General features: G+C 42.3%; 1 protein-coding gene across 1 annotated transcript in view; it reads right to left on the minus strand.

Annotated features, from left to right (window-relative positions):
* The window catches only part of SRCIN1 (SRC kinase signaling inhibitor 1), a 299,672-nt gene that overhangs the window by 49,289 nt on the left and 231,349 nt on the right, over positions 1-19,034 (minus strand). The window contains exons 10-13 of the mRNA XM_030221850.1: positions 12,794-12,969; positions 9,883-10,013; positions 7,256-7,403; positions 3,752-4,079 (exon numbers count right to left, since the gene is read on the minus strand). Coding sequence (XP_030077710.1) covers positions 3,752-4,079; positions 7,256-7,403; positions 9,883-10,013; positions 12,794-12,969 — 783 coding nt within the window. The remainder of the gene's footprint in view (positions 1-3,751; positions 4,080-7,255; positions 7,404-9,882; positions 10,014-12,793; positions 12,970-19,034) is intronic.

The raw sequence follows: 19,034 nt of genomic DNA on the forward strand, positions 1-19,034 counted from the left end.
CACACCACTGACTCCCTGCCAAGTTCTTCACTCTCAGGCTCCTTCCCCCCAGGGCTCAAAAATGGCACCGCTGGGGGAGGTGAAATCAAGAATGCATTCAGCCTCAGCTCCTACCGCCCTCCCACACCTAGCTTCAATGTCGGAAGCAGGGGAGCTCAGTCCGGGGAGAGCCAGGTCACAAGCATAAGGGCTTCTGCTCTAGCCCCTCCAACAACAAGCATTTCAACGGCTCCTCCTATAGCCTTCACAGATGCAGGGATTTATACAGCTGGCTGAAAAGTTAAAGCAACAAGGTACTGAAAGTCCTACCATTTGACCTGTCAGCTCCTCCCAGGGTAATTCACAAAATGCCTTGCGGTAGCAGCAGCTCATCTCAGGAAGCAAGGCTTATTCGTATACCCTTATCTGGGCGCTTGGCTTCTTTCAGCACACTCCAGAAATCATCTTCAACTTACAATGCAATCAACGCTTCACACTCTTCAAAGCCTACAACTACAAAAAGTCGTACATTACCCCAACTCGAAACTTAACATTCATAGGAGCCAATTTAGAAACTCAAATCTGCCAGAGCCTTTCTACCGCTTGAAAGAAGACTTGCCATATCTCAATCAATGCGTCTATGCCACATTAATACAGTCACTGCACTCACTTTCCTCAAACTGCTTGGACGCATGGCTGCTACGGTCTCTCTTGTACCTCATGACAGATGTCACATGAGGCCAATACAGTGGTATCTCAAGGCACATTGGAAGCAAAAGACACAGCCTCTAAGTCATTGCATTCTAGTTCCTTAAGCCATGGAAAAAAGTCTGTTCATTATTGGCAACAATCTCCATCTCTGACAGCAAGATGCCCTTTCAAACTTCCACCCCCTCAGATCGCAATCACAACAGATGCGTCACTTACAGGGCGTGGCACTTATCTCACTCATCAGAAAACTCATGGCAGCTGGTCTACCATGGAACAGGCACACCATGTAAACTACCTAGAACTATGAGCACAATACTATGCTCTCCAAACATTCAAGCCATGGATAGCCATCAAGAATATTCTCATCAGGACAATCAGGTAGCCATGTTCTATATGAACAAACAGTGAGGTTCTGGATCTCTCCAACTTTGCCAAGAGGTGACACAAATATGGTCATCTCTCTTCAATCCAGGATCAGAGCAATGTATATACCTGGCCACTACAATCAGATTGCAGACTCTCTGAGTCGCACTCTAGATCTACATGAGTGGTCCCTCACTACCAGGGTTGTAAAACATCTCTTTCAAAAATGAGGAGTACCTCAAGTGGACCTGTTTGCATCCCCAGACAATGTAAAAAGTCCAATTTTTTGCTCTCTTCAGCAAGGAGTTTCTTGTCTGGCGAGGGATGCATTCGACATATCACAGAGCCAGCATCTTTCCTATGCCTTTCCTCCATTCCTTCTCATATCCAGAGTGCTGCAAAAGGTAATACAAGATTCAGCAGAAATCATCTTGATAGCTCCATGCTGGCCAAGACACTGTGGTACTCTTGCCTCTTATACTATACTATACAGTAGTTCTATTCCGCAAAACACCTGACCACTTCATTGTGGATTACATAAAGAAGACTGGATCAAAACTTTCCAGAAACTACAATAAATTTCAAAAATAAAACAAAATTAAACTCCAAAATACTTCTCAAATAGCCATGTTTTTAACACTTTACGAAAGGTTAAGTAATTTGAGATAGTGCGAATTTCTCCAGAGGCAGAAGATAATACAAAAAAGAACTGAATATAGATTTATATCTAAGCTGTCTGATTGAAGGAAACAGTAGCAACATCAATTTACGCACAGAATAAGAGGAATTAGAACAAAGCAAATTTACTCACTCAGTAACGTAGAAAGGGGCTAACCCAGTTAATACTTTGTAAACAAAAGAGCAAAGTTTAAACTGAACCCTGGCTTCAATCGGAAGCCAGTGAAGCTTCCTAAGAAGTGGAATAGCAGATTCAAATCTACAAACACTGAAAATATAAGACATGCTGCAGTATGTATTCTATTCACTACACAATATTACAATAATCCAATCTGCTTAGAACTAATGCTTGAACCAGCAATCTAAATTCAGCTAATCCAACATTCAGCAAATCCCACAAAAATTTTGAATTGCTCTTAATTTACACGTAGAAAAGAAAGATTTTTGTACAATCTGTTTAACATGATTTGAAACGGTCAATAAACTATCCACTTCAACTCCTAAGATTCATGAAGAATTCTAAAAAAAACAAAAGAGTCAGTTCCTATTTGAAAATTATGAAGTTTAGACATTCCGGTCCCAGTCATAGAAACTTAATTTTTTCTCAATTTCGTTTGAAACAATTAGTAGTAATCCAATTATCAATAAGTCTGACACAACCAATCATGCTATTCAAGGTGATGGCCCAATCTTTAGATGTTGGTAACAATAAAGTGATGTCATCCGCATAAATATAAAATGGTATTTTTAGCTGCTCACGCTCCATTCCCAAAGGTTGGAGCAACAGAATAAACAAAGTGGGAGACAGTGCAGATTCCCTGCGGCACTCCAAAACCAGGCCTGCAACTTTTGGAAAAACAATCTACCCTTTTCACCATATAACTTTGTAGTGTCAAAAAGCCTTTAAACCAAGAGAGCACTGCCCCATTTACTCCCAACTTGCTCAGACGAAACAACAAAAGATCATGAACGACCAGATCAAATGCCGTTGAGAGAGCAAACTGAATAATAATAGCGTTCTGTCTCTTGCTCAACAAAGATTATCATAAGCAATCACAGCCCCTACTACTGTTTCAGTACTATGATTCTTTCTAAATCCCAACTGAGAGACATGGAGAATATTACGAGTATCAATATAATCATCCAACAATTTTACAACATATCTCTCTAATATTTGCATAAACAGAGGGATAGACGCAACTGGTTGATAGTTGTTAACAGAAAATAAATCACCTCTAGGATTTTTTGGAATTGGTAAGCACAATTTTCCCCCAAGAGGGTGGAAAATGTCTACAAGCTAAACCTAAAGTAAAACCATTCTGTGGCAGATGAAGTGAAGATAGTTACCTGTAGCAGGTATTCTCCGAGGACAGCAGGCTGATTATTCTCACAACTGGGTCGACATCTGCGATGGCCCGGGAACCGGCATTTGCAATAGCAAAAAAGAAAAAACTTTTGCCAGAGCCTTCTGGGAGAATGCAGCCGCGCTTTTCTGCACTCCTTCCCCTCTTCCTCTATATAGCTATTGGACAAAAACTGAACATTTGGAGGGAGCTGCTCTATGTGTGGGAATACCAGAGCATGCTCAGTCCAGCCTTAATGGTTAATGAGCTAGGGGAGAGCACAGGCATGCAGGCTCAGTCATGAGACTTCACCTACAAGTGTGGCTGCATTCCCCTGCTGTGTACGGAGAACCCCCATTACAGGTATGCAATTTTGCTATCTTTATTTTGTTTTGTTTTATTCCTATGTATTTTCTTCCTCGGCAGTACACATTTCACCAGGGACTGAAAAACACAGGGAGAACCCTTTATCTTTAAACAGCACTTCAATACCAAGAATTAGTCTTTTTTTTTTTTTAAAGTTTTTCTGCTAAATGGCACAGACACATTAGCTAGTTTGTTTGTGAGTCATCACAAGTCAACATCTTCTGTAGGATATATCAGACTGTGAGAAAAAAAGGACGGTGGAAGAGGAACCTTGAAAGTTGAGTGTAGTTGAAATACCCAAGGCATCCTACCTCCATAGAGACTGCTTTGTCTGTATTCTTTTTGATTGGAGTTTCTAAGTCTGTCAGAGTCTTTGCAGTCATCTCCCTAGCTGCAGAAGGGTTATTGCTTTGCTGGGGATTCGTTGAAGGGTTAGGGGTATTCTGGTTGAAATCTGATGAACTCTGGCTCAGGGCCTCCCAACTCTGGGGAGAGGCTGATGTCAGTTCATGAAGCTGCATTAGAGGGCTGGTGGGAAAATCAAAGCGAGAATTCTTTGAGATATCACTCTCAGCCATCACTTGTTTCTGAGTCTGGCTGAGGCTGTCTGATAGATTCCATACCCTCTCTTCCACTTGTCTATGAAAAGGAAACAAAAGTAACAGACATTAGGTCTCATGTGTTGAAATTCCTGTGTACTCAGCATCTCAGAAATGCGGGATCATGATGAACATCTGCATAGGTGACCAAATATGCAAGTAAATGACCTCTTATAATACTGGCATAAAAGTATGTGCCAATGACATGACGTTGCACACAGGGGTGGAATTAAGCACGTATGGGCACAGATTATAAAACTATCTTAATCTCTATGCGTCTGTGCTTAAAGTATGCAACCTTTATTTATATAAACTGTCAAGCAGGTGTACGTGATCATGACTATATTCAAGGCACATTCTCTATCACATATCCTAGTATTTTATAAAGACAACTAGGCACCTATTGGTTTTTATAAAATAGTGCCTACCCTTGGTGCTCTGCTATAAAATTACCCTCTTAGCAGATGCCTGTCTGGAGCCTATTCTATAAAAGACAGTAGACACTTCTTTTCTTTTATAAAACACTAGTAAAAAAGGTCCGTTTCTGACACAAATGAAATGGGCACTAGCAAGGTTTTCCTTGGAGTGTGTATGTTTGAAAGAGTGTGTGTGAGAGTGACTGTGTGAGAGAGAGTGAGACTGGGTGCGAGTGTGTGTGTCTGTGACAGAGAGAGTGAGACTGGGTGCGAGTGTGTCTGTGACAGAGAGAGTGTGTGTGAGAATGAGTGTGTGACTGCTTATCCGAGACACAGTGAGTGTGAGAGAGAGAGAGAGAAAGTGTGTTTCACACAGATACAGTGTGTGTGTGTGTGTGAGAGAGTGTGTGTGAGACAGAGAGAGTGTGAGAGAGTATGTGTGCGATACACAGACTCTCTGTGAGCAGCCACCCATGTCCAGCGACTCTCCTTTCTCCCCTGCCCCCCCTCCAGCCACCCATGTCCAGCGACCCTCCTCTCTCCCCTGCCCCCCCTCCAGCCACCCATGTCCAGTGACTCTCCTCTCTCCCCTGCCCCCCCCCAGCCACCCAGGTTGTCCAGCAAATTCTTCGGGGCAGGCAGGAAAGATCCCCAGTCTTGCCTGCCCGCTGCTGGCACTGACCCTCCCCAATTGCCGGATCGCTCTTCAAAATGGCCGCCGAGACTTCCAGCTGGGGCGTCAGTGCTGCGTGTGACGTCAACCTGAGCTACGGAGCCTAACAGACCAACTCCTAAAAAGCCACGGACACAGGCAGCAAGATGCATGGAACGTTGGAGGTGAGAATTACTATATAGGATTAGTATAGCAAGGCAAATACATGCATATAATTTAAGCGCGACCACTTACACCAGCCATTGAGCTGGTGTAAATGCTTTGCCTTGATTAGTTTAAAAAAAAAAAGGTGCATACATTCCAAAAGGTGGAACTCCTTACCACCTAAAATAAGAAATATACAGGAATAGACTAGATTCCGCAAAATCCTCAAATTGTTCCTATTCAAACAAACCCTTGCAAAGAACAACCATATCTCAAACAATTAATTATTACCTGAATTGGTTATTACTCTATTTACCATTAATTTTCTCTTTGCTTCATGTACAATTTCTAATTCATAATAGATTTTCTAAATGTTAAATATCCATAGTTATCCCAGTAAGTTTATGATATTGTATTGGAAAATTGGATTCTTACAACAAATTACTTTCTTATGCATTATTCTTTGTTATGTATCCTATACTGTTTATTGTAAGCCACATTGAACTCAAACTTGTTTGGGATAATGTGGGACATAAATGTCCCAAATAAATAAATAAATAAAATAAATTATAGCATTCTATATTTGCCCACCTTCAAACTCCACATCATCACATTTAGGTGCCACCTTATAAAATAGTGTATAGCTGGAATATTGGAATTTATGCACATATTTGCATGCATATTCTGGTATTCTGGTCAATATTTTTCATCTTGGCACCTAAATGTTCATGCCCTCTTTAATGAAATATACTCTTAGGACTAGATTCTATAAAGGGCTCAGTTTATAGAATAGTGCTTAGTGCCAGAAACTGCGACTACATTTAGGCGCGATCATCACACCAATGAAACCCTGGTGTAAATCCCCACTCACAAATTAGGCGTAGATCCCCTAATTCTATAACATGCATAAATTTTACAAATGTCCTTGACCCGCCCATGCGTCTCCCAGGGCAATGCCCCTTTACAGATCCACTCACTAGGATTTACATTGCTAATTATTGCCGATAATTGCTTATTGTCCAAAAATCTGTGTTGATTGGCTCATTATTCAATTACATTGCATATGCAAATTGGACATATATCTACATTTGTGTGTGCAATTCAAAGTGCCATATATAGGATCTAGGGGTTAGTGTATATGATGAGAAGCCAGAGCTATTCACTAACTGGATAGGATTTGGAAACAGAGGAAATGCAGACCTCCTAAATTTAAAACAAAACATTAAGTCTGGAGTTTTAATTGGATTAACCTGAAAGGACACCACCTTCTGAAAATGAAACAGCTTCACCTAGAATGAAAGGATCTTATCTACATATAACATAGTAGATGATGACAGATAAAGAAGACCTGTACGATTCAACGAGCCTGCCCACCAAGATAAATTCATAGCATAAGGTATGTTGCGATGGTACATATTTTATTTATTTATTTGCAGCATTTGTATCCCACATATGCATACTTGATCTTGATTTGTCCAGCCATGATCAAGGTACTGTGTAGAAGTCTACACAGTTCTGGCTTTGTTTCCCCAATTACTGGCATTTCCATCTAAGAACTGCTAAGTTTGTTTAGTTTCATTCTCTTTTCACACAGGATTCCTTTGTGTTTATTCCACACATTTTTAAATTCTGTTACCATTTTAATCTCCACCACCTCCCGTGGGAGGGCATTTCAGGTATCTACCACCCTTCTCCATGAAAAGCACTTTCTGATGTTATTCCTGAGTTGCCCCCCGCAACCTAAGTTCTACCACTTTCCTGTCTCTCAAAAAGGTTTGTTTATATATTAACACCTTTCAAATATTTGAATGTCTGTATCATGTCACCCCCATCTTTCCTTTCATGGAGGGCAGAGGCGTACCCCATGCCAAAAGAGTACAGCCCCCCCCGAAACAGCACAGAGATATATTCCACCCCAGAGGGCTGCACCACCTGAGAGGGCACAGATTCACATCTCACCCCAGGGTGAACATCAGGACTTACCGTCGTATTTGAGCTAGTGTGTCTGTAACCATTTTGCAGCGTTTCAGCAAACTGTCCAATCTGTTGGGCTCCTCCTTTAAGAATTTCACAGCTTCCACCTCAACACGCAGGACTACACGCATTTTACTCTGCAAGCTAGGAAAATGAGCTGAGAAGAACACAGAATGAGACGAGAGGAAGGTCTGAATCCAACTTTCTCTCACCAAGGAAGGAGATGCAGTAAGGAACAGGGATGCCCACAACATACCAACTGCACATTCTGAAATGTTTCACATTTTGGGGTATATTATAAATATTTTTCCACATGTAAAGCCTGTGCACCACTAAACCATACCTAAGTACTCATGGCAACAAAATGTCATATAAACTTGTATGTGTACTATGTGTAGAGATTCCTAGGGATGTAGTTGTGCTGTACAAGCATATTTTGTATAATATGCAAGTACACACATAACTAACTAGGAGACAATCACGCTTATTTTCGAAAGAGAAGGACGCCCATTTTTCGACACAAATTGGGAGATGGGCATACTTCTCGCAAGGTCGTCCAAATCGGCATAATCGAAATCCGATTTTTTTGACACCTTCTACTTTCCGTCGCGGGGACGACCAAAGTTCACGGGGCCGTGACAGCAGGGTAGCGAAGGCGGGACTGGGGCGTGATTAGGAGATGGTCGTCCTCGGCTGATAATAGAAAAAAGAAGGGCATCCCCAACGATCACTTGGCAGACTTTACTTGGTCCATTCTTTTTCACGACCAAGCCTCAAAAAGGTGCCCGAACTGACCAGATGACCACCGGAGGGAATCGGGGATGACGTCCCCTTACTTCCCCAGTGGTCACTAATCCCCTCCCACCATAAAAAACAAGCTTAAAAATACTTTTTTGCCAGCCTCTATGCCAGCCTCAAATGCCATACTCAGGTCCATTGTAGCAGTATACAGGTCCCTGGAGTAGTTGTAGTGGGTTCAGTGTACTTCAGGTAGGCAGACCTGGGGGGGGGGAGTGTTGGGGGGCTCAGCACCCAAGGTAAGGGAGCTATGCACCTGGGAGCAATTTCTGAAGTCCACTGCAGTGCCCCCTAGGGTGCCCGGTTGGTGTCCTGGCATGTGAGGGGGATGACCAGTGCACTACAAATGTTGGCTCCTCCCATGACCAAAGGGCTTGGATTTGGACGTTTTTGAGATAGACGTCTTTGGTTTCCATTATCGCCGAAAACCGAGGACGACCACCTGAAAAACGACCTAAGGACGACCATCTCTAAGGTTGACCTAAATGTCAAGATTTAGGCATCCCCGACCGTATTATCGGAACGAAAGATGGACGTCCATCTTGTTTCGATAATACACGTTGCCCTGCCCCTTCGCAGCACCGTCCTTAGAGTTGGGCGCCCTTAGAGATGGTCATCCCTGTTCGAAAATGCCCCTCCACGTTTTGTCTATGATGATTATTGTTTTATGTGTTTTTATGACAATTTGTATGTTAGTTTGTACACCACATAGAATGGTAGATATTGCAGAATAAAAGTGTAGTAAATAAATAATTTACATAAACTTTGGAACAGGTGTAAATGGGCACATAGGCATTTGTGAGTTATTGGGCTTCCTCTGGTTGCTTATTTTACAAAGCAAGCAGACATCTCTATGTTGCCTTTAAAAAATAGGCACTTTTTTGTACTTCTCACATATGGATCCTATTATAAAATCAAATGCATTAAGAAGGAACTTAAACCAGTAAGCTGTCTCAGACAGATTTGAAAGCTATGTATAAGGAATAAAATTCAGCCCCCTTCTGATCAGTGGAGACACTTTCCTAGTTGTCATGCAAAAAAGTTTAGATTTTTCCCAACAAGTGTCAGAGCATTTAGCACTAATTATGCTCAAGACCATCAGCCTGATCCTGCAGGACATGTCTGAGTTGATATCCCTGACAGTAATTATAAGCTTCCACTGTCAGCACTCACCAACCCATACTAAAAGTCTTTTTTTTAAAACATGTCACCAACCTGCCCATTAAACAAAGTCATTTCTAGGTCAGACTATATAGTCAAGCTCTTTGCTTTCTCAATACTCATCCTTTAAAATGCTCTTATTATAGAACCCCCCCCCCCCCCACACACACACACACACACTAGAGGGCAGCACTCACCCTACAAGTGCTCCATTACAGCAAAGGGCATCTTATTCATGTACTAACCAACTAAATCTGTCCTGAGAAGAAAAAACAAACAAAAAAACTTTTGCCAGGTCAGACAGGAGGAGCCAACTCTGGTCTTACCTGCTGGAGCCATCTGATGACTGTATGCTAAAAGTCTTATGGCTGAGGCCTAAGATCCCACCATAGACCAGCACACAGTCAGCCTTAAATAAAGCAGGGAAACTTTGGCCTGTCTGATACAATTCACCTACCATTCTTTTTCTTCTACCCATCCAGGGTCTTACTGGAGACAGACCCAGAAGCCGTGCATATTTACAGCCTGTTTTTTAAAAAGATTTTTTGTATAGGCACACAATAGGGCAAAACCTGCCATATCTCAGATGTACAGTACGCTCTAAAATTTCTCATCTACATTCATTGCAGTAATCTAGAACATTTCCTGCAGGTCTTCTCCTGTCTGCTTTCCATTACCTTTCAGCTCTGTTAGGGTCTCTCCGAGCTGCTTTAGCACCAATGCCTTTTCCTCTAGCTCCTGCACAGCGATGAGACGATGATTATGGGTTAGGTCCCTTTTAATCTTCTCCACAGATTTCTCCAAATCACTGAGGGATGACAAACTTACCATCAGCAATCGTCACTGCATGCAAAATACTAACAAGATGGGCTAAGTGGAGTTGATAATTAAAACACAGTGGCACAGCAGGATCTATTATTTTGGGTGGGCCTACAGTTAGGATGGGTGGGCCTTCCAAAATGTCCCCCCTCCCTTTGTCTTGCATCTCTCTTCTAACCCCGGATCCAGCATTAGCCCCCCTACCCCACTGGTCAACCTCAGCATCTTTGCTGGTGCAGCAATGACATACATCCATTGCCTGCCTTGGTTTCACAGGCTTCCCTCTGCTTTACCCAGGAAACAGAAAATTACATCACTGAGGGTGGGGCATGGCAGAGGAAAGCCTGTGGGGTCAACGCTGGCAGTGAAGGTGAGCCACTGTTGAACTGGCCAACATGCTGAGGTAGATCAGAGAGAGAAAGGGGGAGCTGCTGGGTCACAGGAGGGGAATGTCAGATCCAGGGGCAGGAGAGAGAGCAGAGCAAGGTTACGCCACTGTTAATATATGAATCAAACAAAGAATATTAGCATTTGTAAAGCACTAAAAGGCATGCCTAACACTTTACATACTTTTTGAAGACTAATAAAACAGGCGGACAAGAAACCTAAAGAAAACACCTGGAGGGAGGTCTCTAAGTTAAAACAATGGGACCAACTACAAGGAGAAAGACCTAATGGGTCTGAAGATGTAGTCTGTCACTTAATTAAATTAACAAAAATAATCCCAACAAGATACCCTGGTGATAATCAACACCACAAAAAATTAACCAGAGACTAAAAATGTGGATACGGGAGTACAATAAAAAGTTTGATGCACATCTGACCCAGTTGATATTAAATATACTATAGCGTTAATACTAAGTATTTTTGGAGGGCTCTCAGAGTATTAACTCACGCAAAAACAAGAAATCACACATATATTTGTAAATCTCAAAGGGTGGTTGAGCATCTCAATCATGGAGCTCCTCCGTGGTTTTTTTTATATTTCTTTTATCTATGCACTTCCTTCTCAAAAACCACAATAGTGCTCTAAAACTGCAAAATTAATGTCAATTGTGCACATCAAACTTGTACCCCTAGTACCACTATCCCTCTCACAAAACACTTCTATATTGACTAAAAAAATAGTTCATATATTCAAGAGGCTCTGAAAAATAAAGTTCACTTATCTTTCCTTGATTTTCCTAGATGTTCCAACTTAGCTGATAAACTGTTTTTCTCACAAATTGCTTCCCACAAAAGCCACCTGGCCAAAATGTAATCTTAAATTAAATTAGTCATGTATGTGGAGGTTATGGGCTCAGTTTGGGTGAGGGAGGGACTAGACCGGGTGCCTCACTCTCCTTCCCTGTCCCACGCGTTCCAGTATCTCCCCCTCTCTCTCTCTCTTCCCTCCTTCCCCATTCAAGCTTTGTCCCTTCTTGTCCCCTCAACCCCACACACACACATTCACTCCCTCTCCTCAAACCTTAGTCCTGTGGCTCCTTTCCAGTGCAGCCGCTGTAAGCAGGAACTAAAAATGGCCAGTGCAGAGTCTTGTGCTGCAGCATTTCCAGCTGGGCTCTGCCAGACCACCGCCTCTGATGCGGTTCCTGCTGCCATGGGGGCAATTCTGGTAGAACCCAGCTGGAAGTGCTGAAGCACGAGGCTCTGCACACAGCATTTCTAGTTCTTGCTCACAGAGGCTACACTGGGAAGGAGTCGTGGGACCAGAACAAGCTTGAGGGGAGGAAGTGGGCAAGAATGGAGAAAAGCTGGAAAGGGAAGCTGAGAAGTTAGGCATATTAGGATTGAAGATTTTCCTTCTGCATTGGATCTGGATGGAGGCACCTTCTTTCTGGCACTGCTGTAACAAACTTCATACTTTTCTGTTGTTGGAGCTACAAGAGGCTAGGTTATCCTTGAAGAAGCAGCTATTTCTATCCATATGGGATCCTTACATATATTCCCTCTACACTAGAGCTTGAAATTTAATTTTAAATCAAACTGACTGGAAATCCCTGGGATTTGTTGATATTTCTCATAGATGTCCCTGTCTCATAATAGAAAGATCAGGGTGTTAGGAGTTTGTGGGGGGGGGGGGGGGGGGGGGGAGAGAAGTTTAATCCAGGGGACTGTAAGAGTCCAGGTCCTCTGTTACCACCGACTCAGCAAATCATCTCCGGGAGTTCAGATCTGGGGCAAAAAAGGGGGAGTAATATGGGCCACTGGTGTAGTAGCATGGGGTAGGAAGGGATAGTTTATGTGTTGCAGTATTATTATTTAAAAAAATTGGTGTTATTTCAACTGTTCTATGTGAACCAAGGTTATTGTGGTGTATTAGAAATGTTTGTCAGAACATGCTGTCCATGTGCATATTATGATGCTGTGTTGGTATTGTATAGAGTTCTGGTTGCTCTACATTCTCTTTATGCTTATTCAGTAAAAAAAAATTGTTGAACAGCCTGTTTACTAAGTTTCAGAATCTGACTTAAATTCTGTTTTTTTTTTTAAAACTCTGTGAAAGCTATTTGTGTTGGTGCTATTGGATGATGTCACTCATCTTTTTAAATGATTCATCCTCATTGACAATGGAGAATTATCCTAACACACAGCTGGAAGAACGCATCAATATTTTCACCATATCTCCCTATTACTGACAATCACTAGCCATGATGCACAGAAGACTCATCACACAGAGTGGACCTCATTAGTACTAACAGATATTGGCATCACGGTATACTGCTACAAACAGTTAACACACCCCCTCTCAAAAACAAAGCGTCTCACTTTAGCTGTTGGGTGATTAGCTCTTCCTCATTTAAGTACTTGAGCCGTTCTTCTTCCACCAAGGCACGCTGACGCTGTAGGGGGTCCTCCTGCTTTCGCATTGTATCTGTCACTCGCACACTAATTTCTGTCTCTGTCCTCTTCAGCATTGTTTTCACAGTCTCTTGATTCTGCAGCTGCAAAACGTAGAAAGTATGTGTAAAAAGGAGAATAAAGCAAACTTACTGACCTGTGACAGATGTTCTAAGAACATCAGGATACCAATCGATTATGGATTTTTATCAATAAGTAATACTGACCTTATCAACAGAATTATTGTAGCCCCTTTGCAGGTCATTGAGAAACTAACATAAAATAAACCAAATAAGGACTTTAAATCAGTTTAATCATCCTTACTCCCCTGGGAATTTAAATAATATCAAGATGAAACAGAAGTCCAGCAGAGAAATAGAGCTATCCAGTCTTTTTGCACCAAGTGTCAAATGTATGATTATCTCCTAGTTAGTGAGAGGTTGTACGTGTACACCTTGGAGTATGAGTTTGATTTTTGGAGGCTAGAATGACAGACTGAGAGGTATATAGAAGAGACCATCAAAACACCATTGGAGATCTATTGGAATACATTTATAAGATCTTTGAGGATTCTTTATTCACTAGATGGGCGTGTCCATTGGAAGTTGGTGTCAAGCAAGTTTTGGGAGCAGTAACAGCACCGTTAAAGATAAGCAATTGTTGAAGTCATTTCAATGTTTTTGAGTTATGATGTTATTTTGAACTGTTTTTAGATTTTTTTTTCTCACTTTTTTGGTTTGGAGTGGTTACAACAAAAAAACGTTTGGACGTTTTTTTGTAATTTGTATGTATGTTTTGGGCAGATGATTGAGAATCTTACAGAGTGAGGTCTAGATATCAAATAGAAATACCTTCTGTTTAAGTCCTATGACTTGTTTTACAACGTGAAAGTGTGATACTCTAATAGATTAAAAACTTAAAAGTTTAAATCTGTAAATACTATATTGTTTCGTTTGCATCCCATGTGTTGGTTTTTGCTGTTTAGAAATATCATCCTGAAAGCCCAGATTATTCCATACAGAAAAGGTAAAAAGAAGACCAAATGACTGCTTGCATGGTTAGGGTAAGTGAGAAGCTAATAAAATCAAAAAGACAAATTTCAGAAAATAGAAAATATACCCAAATGCAGTAAACAGGAAGCAGCATAATCATTGGCAAGTTAGATGAAAAGCTGTGATAAAGGCCAGAAGAAAATTTGTAAAGAAGCTTGACACACAGGCAAAAAAGTAATAATAAAACTAGAGCTGCATTTCAACTAAAATGTTTAATTGCAATTAATCTGACAATCAAAAGGCTTTATCTTGCAATTAATCGCGCAATTATAAAAAACTGGAAGCTCGCTCACAGATCAAGCATGCAGCACACAGTCTGGGGGGGGGGGGGCAGGGGAGAGGGTGTTGACAACTGCAGACAGTCACACAGGCTGTATGTGACTGCATCTGTCTTCCACCCCAGCCCACCCACCCCAGACTGTGTGCTGCCTGCCTGATCTTTGACTCAGATCAGGCAGCGGAAAGGGGGGGGGGAAGACAGATGCATTCACTCACTGCATCTATCTGTCTCCCTCCCCTCAGACTGCATGCCTACCTATTCTGAGTCACAGATCAGGCATGCAACACACAAACAGGCAGGCTGGCTGCTGGGGGGGGGGGGGGGGGGGGGGGAGGATAGGAGGGAAGAGATGCAGTCACACAGGCTAGGAGTGACTGCATTACTTCCCTCCTGTCTTTTCCTCCCCCCCCTACAGCTTGCATGCCTGCTTGCCTGATCTGAGTCACAGATCAAGCATTCACATACAGTCTAGGGGAAAGACAGATGCAGCCAGGCACACAGGTTGTGGGTGACTGCATCTGTCTTCCACCTTAGTCCTCGTTGTCCCCAGACTGTGTGCTTGCATGACTCAGATCAGGCAGGCATGCAAGCAGTGGGGGGGAGAGAAAAGACAGGAGGGAAGAAATGCAGTCACTCACAGCCTATGTGTCTGCATCTCTTCCCTCCTATCCTCCACACCCCCAACAGACTGCCTGCCTGCATGCCTGATATTGGTCACTGATCAGGCAGGAAGCAGTCTGGGGAGGGGGACCAGGGCTGCTGCACCACGTGGGCGGAGGGGGGGAGAGAACGGGACTAGGACTGCTAGGTCTCAGGGAAGGGGAGGAGAAGAGAACCAAGATCCAGACACTTACCAGTGGCGGCAGCAATGGACAGGTGGATGGGTGGGTGGCCAGAAGCAGCAACACCATGGTGGGTGAGCAGGCCAGCAAAAGAAGCGACAGCAGGCAGTGGTAGCAAGTGGCGATGGCAGAAGGGTCTCAGAGACAGACTCACTGGAAATGCGACATGCTGATATCCAATTAGTTGCACAATAGCGGCCCTCCTCATTGGCTTCACAGCAGACAGCCAATGAGGAGATCCTGCTAGACAGCCAATCAAGGGAAGGGATGGAGAGACACTTGGAGAAAGAGATGAAAAGGAGAACGTAATGGCGACGGTGCCAGTGCAGGAGAGGAAAGAAGGTAAGGCACCAGTGGGGATCAATTAATTTTAATATCTGCAATTAACATTTTTAATTGCAACTAAGAAATGGCGCATTAATTGCGATTAACATGCAGCTATAAATAAAACCTTTTCCATGTATTTTAGAAGCAGGAAGCCTCAAAAGGAGTGACTGCAAGAGGTAAAAATGGGACTTAGAGGAAAAACTAAGGGGCCCTTTTACTAAAGGGCTGCTGCACAGCAACCCAGAACTACCACCGGTCCAATGCAGGTGCCGGCAGTAGTTCCATCCCTAGCGTATGCCATTTCCACATGTCGGAAATGTTGAAAAAATATTTCTGCAGGGGGTTACCCAGCGGTAATTGGGCTGCATCGTGCATTGCTGGGTTATCATTAAGTTAGCACAAGAGCCCTTACCGCCACCTCAATGGAAGTCATTTCATTTTTGGCTATTTTCACCCACTGCGGTAAAAAGGACCTTGGCGCATGGCTGCCACCGTTAGTGCAGAACCCCTTTTACTGCAGCTTAGTAAAAGGGTCCCTAAATGAATTCATTGTTACAATCTTTGAGGAGGATACTGGTTGGGGAGATATCCACACTAGAAAGAGTCTTTAATGGTGATTAAGAGGAAATTAAGTAAGTTATGGTGAACCAGGAATATTACCAGAGCCTGTCGACAAACTAAAGGATAGCAAATCATTTGTACTGGATGGTTTACACTCCTAGGTTATAAAAGAACTAAAAACTTCAAACTTATTACTGGCAATCTGAAACCTATCATTAAAATCATCTAAGGTACTTGAGGATTGGAGGGTGGCCAATATAACACCAGTTTTTAAAAAGGGCTCCCGGAGATCCAGGAAACTAAACTAGTGAGCCTGATGTAGGTGATAGGAAAAGTAGTAAAAGCTGTTCAGAAAAACACAATTACTGAACATATAGGCAGGCATGGGGCAGGGTGAACATGGATTTAGAGGACAGAAGTCTTCCTTACCAACCTGTTAGCTTTTTTTGTAAGGGCTTAATAAACATATTAATAAGAGTAAGCTGTTGATATGGCCATATCTGGCCATCACTGCCTGGAGATCAAATAAATGATGTATAGATTTTCAGAAGGCACTTTGAGGAGAAACAGGGACTGTTTCTTATGTGTTTGTGTACAGCTCTGTGCATATCTAGTAATGCTATAAACATAAGTAACAGTAGTAGCAGAGAGGCTCCTGAGAAAATTAAAATAGGACGCAATGTTTTACTGTGGATTGGAAACTGGTTAAGATAGGAAACAGGGTACAGAGAATGTCAACTTTTTTAAATGGTGATGGTAAAAATAAAGGTATACCCTAGGGATCTGTACTGGGATGACTAATTTTTAACTTTTATAAATAATTTAGAAAAACAAGTGAGTAGGGTGACCAAATTTAGGAGACTAAGAGAAATTGCAGAAGGACGTTATGAGACTTGGAGATGGGCCTCTAAATGGCAGATGAAATTTAATGTGGACAAGTTCAAAGTGATGTACATAAGTAAAAAAAAAATTTCACTATAGATTCATAATGGATCCTGAGAATCACAGAAAAAGGATCTTGAGGTCATTGTGGACATGTTGAAATCTTGATCTCAATGTGGCACAGTGGTCCAAAACCCAAATAGAATGTTAGGTATTATTAGGAAACGAATGGAGAATAAACCATAATGAGTTAAAAACAGTTCAGAGAAGAGATATAAACATGATAAAGGGAATAAATATCTCCTTATAGAAATGCTAAAATAAAAAAAAAAACAGCTTAAAGGAGATAAGATAGAGGTTTAGGAAAAAACAGAGAGCAATTGTTTACCATTTCAAACTGTATTAAGACAGTCACCAAATCCCAGTCTTCACAGAGGTGTGGTATTTGAATATTTTACTTGACTCCGAACTGTTTCACCCCTCATATCAATGGCTCTGTATTTCTGATTTCTACACAATAGTCCAACAATTGATTTTGTCACCTCTAGATTATTGCAATTTCATGTTCTGGATCCTGAGATACCAATGCTCCCCCAAGAAAGCACTCAGGACTCCTTCACCAGCTCAATCAAAGCCCTCACCCTCACAGCACACCAGGCCATCCTCATTGGCATATTTATCCACCTCCAACAGCACCCAAATCCACTCATCACAAGGAAGGTAAAGACGTAGCGGAGAGATTGAATGAATTCTTTGCTTCGGTCTTCACCGGGGAAGATTAGGGTGGGATACCGGTGTCGGAAATGGTATTTCTAGCGGACGAGTTGGAGAAACTTAATGACTTCACGGTAAACCTGGAGGACGCAATGGGGCAGTTCAGCAAATCTCCTGGACCGGATGGTATTCATCCTACAGTACTGGTAGAACTGAAAAATGAGCTTGCAGAGCTATTGTTAGTGATATGCAATTTATCCTTAAAATCGAGCGTGCTACCGGAAGATTGGAGGGTGGCCAATGTAACGCCGATTTTTAAAAAAGGTTCCAGGGGAGATCCAGGAAACTATAGACCGGTGAGTCTGACGTCGGTGCAGGGGAAAATGGTAGAGGCTATTATCAAAAACAAAATTACAGAGCACATCCAAGGACATGGATTACTGAGACCAAGTCAGCATGGCTTTTGTGTGGGGAAATCTTGCCTGACCAATTTACTTCAATTCTTTGAAGGAGTAAACAAACATGTGGACAAAGGGGAGCCGGATGATATTGTGTATCTGGATTTTCAAAAGACGTTTAACAAGGTACCTCATGAAAGGCTACAGAGGAAATTGGAGGGTCATGGGATAGGAGGAAATGTCCTATTGTGGATTAAAAACTGGTTGAAGGATAGGAAACAGAGAGTGGGGTTAAATGGGCAGTATTCACAATGGAGAAGGGTAGTTAGTGGGGTTCCTCAGGGGTCTGTGCTAGGACCGCTGCTTTTAAATATATTTATAAATGATTTAGAGATGGTAGTAACTAGCGAGGTAATTAAATTTACTGATGACACAAAATTATTCAAAGTCATTAACTCGCGACAGGATTGTGAAAAATTACAGAAGGACCTTATGAGACTGGGAGACTGGGTGGCTAAATGGCAGATGATGTTTAATGTGAGCAAGTGCAAGGTGATGCATGTGGGGAAAAAAGAACCCGAATTATAGCTACGTCATGCAAGGTTCCACGTTAGGAGTTACAGACCAAGAAAGGGATCTGGGTGTCGTTGTCGATAATACACTGAAACTTTCTGCTCAGTGTGCTGCTGCGGCTAGGAAAGCGAATAGAATGTTAAGGTATTATTAGGAAAGGTATGGCAAACAGGTGTGAGGATGTTATAATGCCATTGTATCGCTCCATGGTACGACCACACCTTGAGTATTGTGTTCAATTCTGGTCGCCGCATCTCAAGAAAGACATAGTAGAATTGGAAAAGGTGCAGCGAAGGGCAACTAAAATGATAGCGGGGATGGGACGACTTCCCTATGAGGAAAGACTAAGGAGGATAGGGCTTTTCAGCTTGGAGAAGAGACGGCTGAGGGAAACATGATAGAGGTATATAAAATAATGAGTGGAGTGGAACAGGTGGATGTGAAGCGTCTGTTCACGCTTTCCAAAAATACTAGGACTAGGGGGCATGCAATGAAACTAGTAAATTTAAAACAAATCGGAGAAAATGTTTCTTCACCCAA

This window comes from Microcaecilia unicolor, chromosome 12, assembly GCF_901765095.1.
Source record: "Microcaecilia unicolor chromosome 12, aMicUni1.1, whole genome shotgun sequence".
Taxonomy (NCBI): Eukaryota; Metazoa; Chordata; class Amphibia; order Gymnophiona; family Siphonopidae; genus Microcaecilia; species Microcaecilia unicolor.